The following is an 11,984-nucleotide window of genomic DNA, read 5'->3' as shown; positions in this document are numbered from 1 at the left end:
ATCAAGCAGGTTTTCTGCTTGTTCCATTATTCTCCCGACTGGTCTCTGAGACCTCGCTAGTTTTTCAACATCCTCCTTGAATTGGGGAGTGGAGCGGCCCCTGTCCGTAGCGGGCCTGGACTGGCCTGGCCTGCCCGGCTGCAGTAAGGGGTTGCTCCAACCACAGCAGGGGGTTCCCCGGACTGAATCTCTGTCTCCCCTTCTCTCCCACCCTGTCCGCAAAGCCGGCGTTGTTTGGTCCTCGATCTGTTTGAAAGGCGGTAGGGAGAGGTGAAGGGCAGACCCTGTGCACAGAACAGTCTCACCCGGCTGTACCCACGCTGGGCGAGAATGACTTCGTGACTTGCGCCCAGTTTTCCAAATGCCAAGGACCAGCCTGGCCTCTTCGTTAGTCGCCCACGTTTTGGGGCTGCTGCAAACATCGGCCGTGGCGGTTTTATGTTTTTTTCCAGGGCGCCGAGAAGACAACACGGCGCAGGGCCAAGACCTCGGCCCCGCAGGGCCCTGCCGGAAACAGACTCGCACAGCGGCGAGTCCCCGGGTCTGGGCACCTCACAGGTAATTAATCCGTTGAGCTTGTGCCGGGTCAGTGGCATGGTCTGTCCTGCCCCTGGAGGCCAAGCTGTGCTCCCCAAACTCCTGTTTGCTTGGCAGGGATCCTCCCTGCAGAGGGGCCTCCTCCCAGATCGCACCCCAGCCCCCTCCAGCCTGGCAGGGGAGGGGTGACTCTCTGACCCAGCCACCTTGGGGCGAGGGGCCTTGGCACGCCCTGGTTGCTGGGCCGAGGGGGGCGCCGTGCTGACGCTGGCCATGCAGTGCCAGAGAAGGCTGGGAGGGAGCACCTGGGGCGGCAAGGTCTGAGGACACCGCTCCGGAAAGGGACCAAGCGCCCCCCTCTCGTGCAGCAGACTGGCATGCGGGAGGCACTGCTCTCTGCGGCCAGGTCCCTGCAGTCGGAGCTGCACCCGGGGGTGAGCTGCACCAGCTGGGCCGCGAGCTGTTCTGGCGAGTGTCTGTGTGTCTGTCTGTCTGTCACCAGTCACACCTCCCCGGCCAGCTCCCGCGAGCTGTGTGTCGCCCTCTATCCTGCCTGTCACTGTCCCTGGCGGAGCAAAGGGTGCCCCCTGCCATACTCACCTGTACACCCCCTCCACCCTTCTACCACCCCATGCACCCACCCACACATCCATCCATGCCCCACCCCATACACCCCCGCCAGCCCTATGCACCCTGCCATCCCTCCTCCCCGTCCACCCCTCCACACCCCCTCCACCCTTCTACCACCCCATGCACCCACCCACACGCACATCCATCCATGCCCCACCCCAAACACCCCCGCCAGCCCTATGCACCCTGCCAGCCCTCCTCCCCGTCCACCCCTCCACACCCCCTCCACCTCATCCCTCCCTCCGCCCCCACCCATCCATGCCCCACCCTATCCACCCTCCTTCCCATCCACTCATATACACCCCATCCAGTCATCCATCTCCCACCCCTCCACATCCCCTCCAGCCCTGTCCATCCACATCCACCCCATATGCCCCACTCAAGCCTTCCACCCCAACCCCCCATCCATCCATCTACCCACACCTCACCGCTATACACCCCATCCACTCCTACACATCCTCATTCACCCTTCTACCCCCACCACCCAGATACACTCCCAGGCAGCTATCCACACCCCACCTCTATACACCCCTTCCACCCCATCCATCCCCTGCACCCTTATGTACCCTCTCTCCATCCCTCCACCCTCATCCCTCCATCCCCATCCCCTCCCACCTGTATACAGCCCATCCAGCTGTCCATCCATCCCTCCCCATACACCCCATCTATCCATCCCTCCCCATACACCCCATCTATCCGCCCATCTGTCCCCATATACCCCATCGATCCATCCCCATATACCCCATCTATCCATCCATCTGTCCCCATATACCCCATCTATCCATCCATCCCTCCCCATACACCCCATCTATCCGCCCCTCTGTCCCCATATACCCCATTGATCCATCCCCATATACCCCATCGATCCATCCATCCCTCCCCATACACCCCATCTATCCGCCCATCTGTCCCCATATACCCCATCGATCCATCCCCATATACCCCATCTATCCATCCATCCCTCCCCATACACCCCATCTATCCGCCCCTCTGTCCCCATATACCCCATCGATCCATCCCCATATACCCCATCGATCCATCCCCCTACACCACATTGATGGATCCATCCATCCATCTGTCCCCATACACCCCATCCATCCATCTATCCATCCATCCCTATATACCCTGCTCCACCCCATGTTACCCTTCACTCCTATACACCCCCCTCCACCCCTGCACCCCCACCCATCCATCCCCATGGCCCCTAGACACCCTCATCCATCCAGGCCCCACCCCACCCACCCCTCCACCCCTCCCCTCTCTCCCTTTAGCCCCGCGCTGTCCCCAGAGCTTTGGGGGTTTGCCCGGCGGGCAGGGGCCGGTGCTTTGTACCGCACCCCACGTCCTGGGGCCCGGCTCCCGCCTTACAGCCGGGGGGTCTCTCCCTGCCGCCCGGGGCGGGGGGCGGGCTCCGGCCCCCCAGCAGCCCCGCGGGGCGCGCCGCCTGCGCCTTTAAGAGGCGGGGGGAGGGGTGGCCCCCGCCCAGCCCCGCTCGCTGCCTGACGTCGGTTCCTTCCCTTTCTCTCGCTGTTTTGCAGCCGCCCCGGCCAGGCGGGGACCCCGCTCGCCCCGATGGCTCCGCGCCGCCCGGCCAGGGCCGCCCCCGCCAGCCGCAGCCCCTCGGCCGGCGCCCGCGCCTGGCGCTAGCGAGCCGCGCGTCCCCCGCAGCATCCCCCGGCCGGCGGCGCCCCGCAGCCCGTGGGGCGCACGGAGCCGGGCAGCGCGGGCCCCCCCGGGGTGGGTCCTCCCCGCCGCAGCCCGGACCCCCCCGCCGCCGCAGCCCGGACCCCCCCGGGCCATGCGCGCCCCCCTGTAGCCGCGCGGCCCCCCGCCGTGCCCCCCCCCCCCCGGACGATGTCTTCGCGCACCGCCCTGGCGTCTGGCAACGAGCGCAACTCGGAGGCGGTGAGTCCGGGGCCCTTTGTTCCCCGGCCCGGCCCGGATCCCGCCGCCGGGGGGCTGGGGGGGCTGGGCCGCCCCTGCGCTGGGCTCGGCCGGCCGGGGACTGGGGGGGGCGCAGAGGGGCCCTGCCTCGGTGGAGGTGGGGGGGTGCGGATTGCGCGGGGTTGAGGGGGCCCCAGCCCCATGCAAAGAGCTGGGCCGGGCCGTAGGGCTGCAGTGGGGGGGGCGCCCTTGTCAGCTGCGCCCACCTGCAGTGTGGGGCTGCTGCCAAGGCCGAGCCGGTGGGGCCTGGCGAGGAGGGCGCATGGGCGCCGTTCCCCCAGCCTGGCTGGCGCCCACCTGGCCCCGCTGCCGGCGCGCAAAGGGGGGTGGGGGGGGTCCCTGCGTGGGGCACCGGGCGGGGTGTGACATTTGCCTGGGTGAGGGGGCACGTGGTGCGTCTGTGGGGGGGGGCTCCCACATGTGATGCTGGGGGGGGGTCTGCGTGGGCTCCGCCCGGGCCGTAGTGCACTGCAGCAGGGACAGGCCGGGTGGCCGCCGTGGGGTGGGAGCAGCGAGTGGGGTGGGGGGTTGCTTCCTTGGGGGGCCAGCGCTAAAGACGGGGCCTGGCGCGCCCCCAAACCCCTTGGGCCCAGAGAGACACGGTGCAGCCCCCCAGCCTCACCCCCGCAGCCACAACGCTGAGCCGGACCGGCCCCGGCGGCCCCCACCGAGCACCCTGTCCGGTGCATGACGAATCGCCCTGCTCCCCGGGCCGGGGTGCCCTGCCTGCTGGTGTGTCATCCTGGCCTGGCATCTCTCTGCCCCTCGCCGGATCTACTTCGCGGGGAAAAGTAGTTCCTTAGCAACTGAGGTGGCCTTTTCGGGCGCGGGGTGCCCCTCTCCGCTGGCTCCCTCCGCGGCCTGGCCGGCGAAGGTGAGGTTTCCCTTGGAACGACCCCTGGGTTTGGCTTGGCCTGGCCGCGTGGCCTTGGGGGGCACCAGGATCCCTGGGCAGGGCTGCTTCGTGGCCACCAGCCCCAGCCACTCGTGGGGGCCTCCTCCCAGCGGGGCTGAGCCACGTCCCTCCCTCGGCCAGGCTGGGCCGAGCTGTGTGTGTGTCTGTGGAGGCAGGGGCATGGCCTTTGCTGGATGCTCCCAGCATGCACCTGGCCCGATGTGGGATGCAGATACCCTGGGGGGCGAGTCGATGAACCTCGCTCTTCTGGCTGCGGCGCGTGACGCTGGGCAGCCCGGCCTGCGGGGGGGGGGGGGGCCTTGTGTGGCAGGGCCCGCCAGGCCCTGCCCCCACTGAGACCCCGTGGCCGCCGGAGAAGGGAGTGGGCCGCAAAGCCCGAGTGCCCTGGTGCTGCTGTTCAGCCTGCTCTGCGGGAGTGGCCGGCCCCCCTCTGCCCCCAGCACAATGGCAGCGACGTGGCGCCTGCACGGGGGAAACCGAGGCACGGGGCAGCGGCTGGCTCAGAGTCGTGCTGTGCGGCAGACAGGGCTGGGGATGGGAGTCGGACGCTCGGCTGCCCCTGCTGTAACCCACTCGCCTCCTCGAGCCAGGAGCCGTGACTCTTCCGAGCTCTCACGCTAACCACTAGACCCCACTCCCCTCACAGAGCTGGGGCTAGAACCCAGGAGTCCAGGCTCCGCCCCCCCAAGCTTTGACCACATCCTCCTCTGCTGGTTCTCTTTGCGCTGGCGTGAACCTCGGGCTGGGCCGGCGTGACTCACCAGGACGCTCTGGAGGCCCTAAGTGCCCCCCACCTGTGACCCCGCCCGCCTTTGGGGAAGTAGCTTTCTGGGATTGGGACAGTGACCGCTGGGCCTTCCCCCTCCCACCCTCTCCCTGCCCTCGCGGAGGTGTCCTGAGAAAGCCCTCGCCCTGCCGCCTCTGAGCACAGGGCCCCGTGAGCCAAGCCACTACCCTGCCCTGCTCGGGGGGCCTCTCCAGGGAGCCTGGTCTGTACGTCAATCCGGAGCACAGGGCACCATCCCGTTTGGGGGCCAGCCCAGGTCTCCCCTCCCCACGCATAGAAGTGGTGCGTGTCGGCCCCCTCCGTACACCTGGCCCATCTCCCCGATCCTCTCGGACCGACCCCCCTCTTGCTGCTGGGTCGGCCTGTTGCTCGGGTCCTGCCTTCCGCCAGCGTGGAGAACAATCCATCCCCCTTCTGCCTGGAGCAACCCGTCCTGTATTCGACACCTGCTGAGTCTCGCCCGTTTCTTTCCCCCTGTGCTCCCTGCTCCGGCTTTCTGAGCCTTCGGCGCGTGTGTAGTGCTCGGGGATGGGTGTATGTTTAGTGCTCGGTGGACCCTTCTGTGTCTTGCGGCGCTCCTGGTAACGCACCCGGAGTGATGATTGGCCTTTCTGCATCGCCATCCCTTACGCCGTCTAACCTTTTGCATCCTTGTGCGGATTTCTTCCAGCCATGCGCGGAATAATTTTTTTATGTGCACCGGGGCCTGTGCAGATGTGCACCACCAGGAGACACAGAAACCGAGCGGTGGATGCTTGGCAGCGCTGGAATCTCATCCAAGAGGCCGCATAAGCGCCCGCCGCACGGGGAACACCGTCTATGTCCCGTTATTGGCTCGTGTTCCATTTGAACCTTTCTCCTTCCGTGCCACCTGCCCACCAGGTCCCACGTGGTCCTCCTGCCCCTGGGGTTTTTCCTCCTTAAGTGAAGTATTTTGCACTTGTCTTGAAGGAACGTCGGCCTCAGACCGAGTCCCCAGTTTATCAGGGTGGTTCGAAATTCCGATGCTGGGCTCCAAATGCACCTTGCCCTCCCAGCGGGGTGTCTGATCGCGTGGGCCTGACAGTAGTGGCTAGTCCACGGCTGACTCCCGTGGGACCCTACTGAGTGCACCCCCCGCCTGCCTGCCCGCTGGGCAGCAAACCTTTGTGGGGAGTCTTTCAGCTTCTGTCCAGTGAACGGCTCGAGGCTGCTGGACCCTAGTTTGGTAAGGACCGTGGTTTTCAATCTGTGCCACGCCCCGTGGCGTCCACTCCTCCCTGGTGCATCAGCAAATTGCTGGCTGACGAGATGCCCGTGGAGAGCGCCTCACTCAGGGATCACGTTTCCCCCCCGTCTCTGGTCTGAGAAGGACGCTAGGTTGGGCTAGAGGTCTCCCTTCCGAGCCGGGAACCCTTTCCAGCTTGCTTAGCTTCAGCACAGAAGCAAAACCTTCCCGGGGGGGGGGGGGGGGGGGGGGGGGGGGGGGGGGGCGGCTGCTGGACCGGGCGTGGTGATGGCGCCTATCCCCGGCGGGCGTGGCCTGCCTGATGCAAGAGGTGCCAGGCCGGTGCGTGGCCCCCACGCCCTGGCAGGAGGAGTGCCGGGCCCCAGAGTCCTCCCACGGCGTCCCTCCGTGCCGGCCAGGGAGAGGAAGCTGCTGTGGGGTGCTGAGGGCTTGGGGGGCTCCCTCCCTTTGCTGTGGGGTGGGCAGGGCGCAGAGCCCGTTCCCCAAGGCCGTGCCCCCTGGGACGTGGCTCCAGGCTCTGCCCCTGCTCCCTGGCGCCGTGCCTGGCCCCGCTCTCGGCCGCTCCGGGGGCGGGAGGCCAGGCTCTGCCAATTCCAGGGCGGCGTTTCGGGCCCCAGGCCCCCCTGTCGGAAAGGCTGCGCGTGGCACGCCAGAGACTGGGTCTGGGGGCCATGGGCCCTGCCCCGCCCCGACAGGCTGGGCCTAGGCCATTGCTCGCTAGGGCGTGGCTGGCGCTGGCTGGGGGCTGCTGCAGCTCACGCCACCTGTGAGATGGAGCCAGGCGCCTGCGCGAGTCGTGGGTGAGGGGGCTTGTCTCTGACCGGGTCACCGGTCGGTTTGGTGCCCTCGGGCTTCTCCGGCCTTGCAGGAGAGAAGGGTGGCAGGAGAGCTGTGTGGTTGGGCGAGCCAGGGCCGGGCTGGCAGGGGCTGTGGGGTGGGATTGAGGGGCACCGGCAGAGCTGGGGGGGAGGGGAGTGGGCCGGCAGGGGGCTGTGGGTCAGGATTGAGGGGCATCGGCGAAGCTAGGGAGAAGGGGGCTGGCAGGGGGCTGTGCCGGCACCTGCAGGGCTGGGGGTCGGCAGTGAAGGGGGGGAGGGGAGTGGGCCGGCAGGGGGATGTGGGTTGGGATTGAGGGGTACCGGCTGAGCTGGGGGGGAGGGGAGTGGGCCGGCAGGGGGCTGTGGGTTGGGATTGAGGGGTACCGGCTGAGCTGGGGGGGAGGGGAGTGGGCCGGTAGGGGGATGTGGGTTGGGATTGAGGGGTACCGGCTGAGCTGGGGGGGAGGGGAGTGGGCCGGCAGGGGGCTGTGGGTTGGGATTGAGGGGTACCGGCTGAGCTGGGGGGGAGGGGAGTGGGCCCGTAGGGGGCTGTGGGTTGGGATTGAGGGGTACCGGCTGAGCTGGGGGGGAGGGGAGTGGGCCCGTAGGGGGCTGTGGGTTGGGATTGAGGGGTACTGGCTGAGCTGGGGGGGAGGGGAGTGGGCCCGTAGGGGGATGTGGGTTGGGATTGAGGGGTACTGGCTGAGCTGGGGGGGAGGGGAGTGGGCCGGTAGGGGGATGTGGGTTGGGATTGAGGGGTACCGGCTGAGCTGGGGGGGAGGGGAGTGGGCCGGCAGGGGGATGTGGGTTGGGATTGAGGGGTACTGGCTGAGCTGGGGGGGAGGGGAGTGGGCCGGTAGGGGGATGTGGGTTGGGATTGAGGGGTACTGGCTGAGCTGGGGGGGAGGGGAGTGGGCCGGTAGGGGGATGTGGGTTGGGATTGAGGGGTACTGGCTGAGCTGGGGGGGAGGGGAGTGGGCCGGCAGGGGGATGTGGGTTGGGATTGAGGGGTACTGGCTGAGCTGGGGGGGAGGGGAGTGGGCCGGTAGGGGGATGTGGGTTGGGATTGAGGGGTACCGGCTGAGCTGGGGGGGAGGGGAGTGGGCCGGTAGGGGGATGTGGGTTGGGATTGAGGGGTACCGGCTGAGCTGGGGGAGGGGAGTGGGCCGGCAGGGGGATGTGGGTTGGGATTGAGGGGTACTGGCTGAGCTGGGGGGGAGGGGAGTGGGCCGGTAGGGGGATGTGGGTTGGGATTGAGGGGTACTGGCTGAGCTGGGGGGGAGGGGAGTGGGCCGGTAGGGGGATGTGGGTTGGGATTGAGGGGTACTGGCTGAGCTGGGGGGGAGGGGAGTGGGCCGGCAGGGGGATGTGGGTTGGGATTGAGGGGTACTGGCTGAGCTGGGGGGGAGGGGAGTGGGCCGGTAGGGGGATGTGGGTTGGGATTGAGGGGCATCAGCGAAGCTAGGGCGTAAGGGGGCCGGCAGGGGGCTGTCCGTTGCTTTGGGGGCACCGGCCGACCTGGGGTGGGGGGCAGGAGGCAGTTCGGGCGGGCCAGCAGGTTCGTACAAGGTTGGGGGGCGGGGGTGCTGTCAAGGCCGAGCTGTCTGTGGGGCTCCCGTTGGGCCCCGGTCACGGAGGCACCGTTAACGCCTGGGGCTCTGCGGCAGGGCCCTGGAGGGGGGGGGGGGGGCAATGCTGCGGATGAGACCAGCCCCGGCGGTTCTGCAGCGCTGGAGCCAGCTCCATATGGGAGGGGTTCCATGGCTCTGGCGCCGGCTCCGGGATGGGCGGGGCGGCGCCGGGATGAGAGCTCCTGCGATGCCAGTGCTGGCTGCAGCTCAGGGCGGCCTGCGGCACCAGGACGGGGCATAGCAGCTCTCAGGACGGCTGCTCCCATGTACGGGGGCTGTGCCTGGCAGCCGCCCCTTTTCCTCCCCACAGCTGGGCCTGGTGGCCTCAGTTTATGCCCAGGAGAGGGCAGGGCAGGGCAAATTCCTCAGCCCGGCTCCCTGCTGGCCCTGAGGTGCTGCTCCATGCCAGCCTCGGGGTGCAGGGCTGCAGGGGAGGGGGCAGGCTGCGTGGCCCCCCGAGGCTTTACCGGGCCATGGCTCGCTCTTGTCTCGGCGTGCCCAGGCCCCACCTGCCGCTGCGTGCAAAGCGCACGGGCTGCTGCCAACACCGGCTCTGCCGTTCAGGCCCCGTGCCGGGCCTCGCCGTGAGGTAAATCGTCCTCCGGGCCCACGGAAGCCGCCGCGCCTGCCCCCCGTGCAGCCCCAGGGACGCGGCCCCGCTCCGAGGCTCCTGCGCACGAGAGGTCGTCGTGGCTAGAGTCGGCTCCGGGCCTGGTGAGCTCTTTCCGCTGGAGGAGGCGAGGCCTTCGCACCCTCCACGCTCCTCCCCTCCGGCTCCTCGAATAGCCACGTAACCGCGTGAATCCTTATCGGTTACTCGACTGTTCTATAGTCCCTGGGGGGCGGGGCTGGCAGCCGGTGGGCCTCACTCCCACGGTGGCCCCTTCCCCTCAGTGCTGCTGCCTCTGTATCAGAGGCAGCAGTGCGGGGGGCCAGGCAGGAGCTGGTCCGCGAGGGGAGCCAGTTTAAAAACCAGCGCCCCTTGCGGACTGTCTGCCTGCCACCCTGCACTGCTGCCTCTGACGCCGAGGCAGCAGCGCAAGGTGGCAGCAGCCCCTGGCCAGGGTGTGTGTCTGATCTCTCGGACCCGGCGCGAGCCAGAACTGAGCCAGGCTGCCTGCCTGCCCGGCTCCTAATACGCTTTAAATGCAGCAGGGGTAGGTCCCGGACTTACCGAGCCGGGCTGCTGGCCAGCCTGCTCAAAAATGTACTGGAGGGGGAGGAGGGAAATGCATGTAGCCACCAGCATTAACCGATGGTCGTTTGCGATAACCACGGAACCCCCTCCGTTACGCCATGACATCCCTCGCTCCTCCGGTTCCACCGTCCGACCTCTCGGCGTCAGAGGGTTCGGCTGGAGGGCAGGGGCCGCCCTTGCTCTCCCCTATATCCGACTGGCCGAAGCCTCCGCCAAGGATCCTCCATTTCTGCTGCCGGTGCCCAGTTCCTTGGGCCCCTCCGCGTCATCCTCCGGCTCCTTGGCCGCACTGCTCCGTGTCAGCCCGGGAACGTTCCTGCTCAACCGGGGAAGAATTCCCCCTCCTCTCCGCTTCCCAGCCGGCACCGAGTAGCGCTGGGAGCCGGGGCTGGAAGAGGAGCAGCTCTGCCCGGCTCTGCCGGTGCCATGTCCTCTGCTGACACTGCCCTGTCTTCAGTTCTCCCCTCGCTTCTCTCCCAGCGGGTGGCTGAGTCTCCCCATCCGCGGACGGAGGGGCAGGACGCAGACTGCCTCCTTCCTGACCCCTTGGAGGCCTCGGCGCGGCTCTGCTGTTCTCCCACACCCCCCAACGGTCTGGCGTACTCCAGCCGCGGGCACGAGGGACGTGGCCTCGTGCATTGGCCAAGGGAGCTGAGTTTCTGCTTTCTCCCCTCCCCACCCAGTGCCTTCAAGCCGCAAGCAGGGACAGAGTAAACCAGGCAGCTACACCCCCCGGCCAACCAGGAGCAGAAGCAGCCGGACCTTGTGGGCCACAAGTCTTCTCCTTGACCGGCCTTCCAGTGCCACGGCGCGGTTTGCTACATGCGACTGTCTAACGCACGTCAAGCCGGTGCAGTTTGTGGACGGGGTTCTCCAGGAGCGCCCGTGTTCAACTCGGGCCGTCTGAGACTCGTGGTTCTCCGCCGGGGGGTCCGTGGTCGCTTCGCTCTGCGGCAGGCTACAGAGCCCCCGTGATATCTGTAGAACTCAGCCGTCCTGCAGTGACTTGCGTGGGCCGCTCCGTCTGCGAGAGTTCGGGGTTCGTAGTCCAGCGGCGTTGGCTCCCGTGTACCACGCCACGAGGGAGTCAGGAAGCCGCTGGCTGGCCGGCGTGGGCTGTGACCCGTGGCTGGTTTGTGAGCCAAGTCATTTTCCAGGGAGGCGAAACTGGGGGGGGCGCAAGACAGATGAGCGTCGGCTGGAACGGTGGAGACCCCCCGGTCTTGGAGGACAGACTCACTGGCAGCGTCTCGTGGACGTGGACAGACGTGCCAGGTCTCGTGGCCGTGGTTGCCAGGGACCGTCCTGAAGAGGACCCTGAAGGAACGCCCTCATCCCTCCGGTCAGACGGCCATTCCCTCCACCCCCTGCAGAATTCCGATGGGTTTCTCTCCACCAGCTCCCGAGCGCCAGGTCTGCCACCGGCCAGTGGCTTGGTGGTTCGGACCTCCCTCAGTCCTTCCACCAGCGGCCCCGCCCTCCTCCCGTGTCCTCCTCCGACTCGGAGCCGTACCTCCGCGTGGGCCCTGGGTGTCCTACGATGGCGCTCGCGGGGGCCCCCATGCCCCGCCTCGGGGCCCGCTCTCCCGGCAGCCCCCGCGGACGCCGTACTGCAAGGGGGAGCAGTAGGACCCGGTCCAGGGACTTCCCCACGGGCAGGGTTTGATTCCACTGACCTCGTCCTCCGGAAAACGAGCAGGTGAATTCCGGTCCTGGGCCTGCGTCCTCTCCGTCCTTCCGTGTGCCAGGCAGGACCCCTCCCCTTCGCTGGAGATCGGCGCTCAATGCACCGGACGCCTGTTTGCCGATACGCCTCCCGCCCGCCCCACAGAAGGGTCCGGAGGTTCGCGCCACGCCGTGGGTGCTTCCAATCCAGGCTCTGACCGTGGGACCTCGCCTCTGAGCCGGCTTTCCGGGCACTGGCAGAACGGGGGCCGTTTGTCCACGGTACAAGGCGTCCTCTCTCTCTCTCTCTCGGCCATGTGGGAGTGTTTGGCCTTGTGGGGTCTGGCCCCGCCGAATATGGGGGTGTGACGGTGCATTGGGGCGCACCCAATCCTGCACCCCATCTCCAGCAAGATGAGACTCCGCCAGCCAGTAGAACAGGGGGTTTATTGCTTCTCCAGGACACCGCACGGCACAGCCGTGACGTGGTTACAGGAGTCCGGGCCAGGCAGCCTCAGACCCCTTGGGGCGGGGCCCACAGGCCCCTGATCCCCTCAGTACTCAGCTTAGTCTCGTCTCTTCATGTTTTCCCTCTCCCCAAACCACAGGACACCCCTCCCCGGGTAGCCA

General features: G+C 67.7%; 1 protein-coding gene across 2 annotated transcripts in view; it reads left to right on the top strand.

The window, feature by feature from the left end:
* Window positions 1–2,688: 2,688 nt before the first annotated feature.
* MARK4 (microtubule affinity regulating kinase 4) overlaps window positions 2,689–11,984 on the top strand; it is a 38,830-nt gene continuing 29,534 nt past the window's right edge. For both annotated transcript variants that reach the window (XM_075915370.2, XM_075915371.2), the window contains exon 1: window positions 2,689–3,072. In XM_075915370.2, the coding sequence (XP_075771485.2) occupies window positions 3,022–3,072 (51 nt within the window). In that variant the 5' untranslated portion in view covers window positions 2,689–3,021. The remainder of the gene's footprint in view (window positions 3,073–11,984) is intronic.

This window comes from Pelodiscus sinensis, chromosome 18 (genome assembly GCF_052426305.1).
Source record: "Pelodiscus sinensis isolate ZL-2025 chromosome 18, ASM5242630v1, whole genome shotgun sequence".
Taxonomy (NCBI): domain Eukaryota; kingdom Metazoa; phylum Chordata; order Testudines; family Trionychidae; genus Pelodiscus; species Pelodiscus sinensis.
Note: the sequence above shows the minus strand (reverse complement) of the source record. Positions and strands in the feature narration are given on the sequence as shown.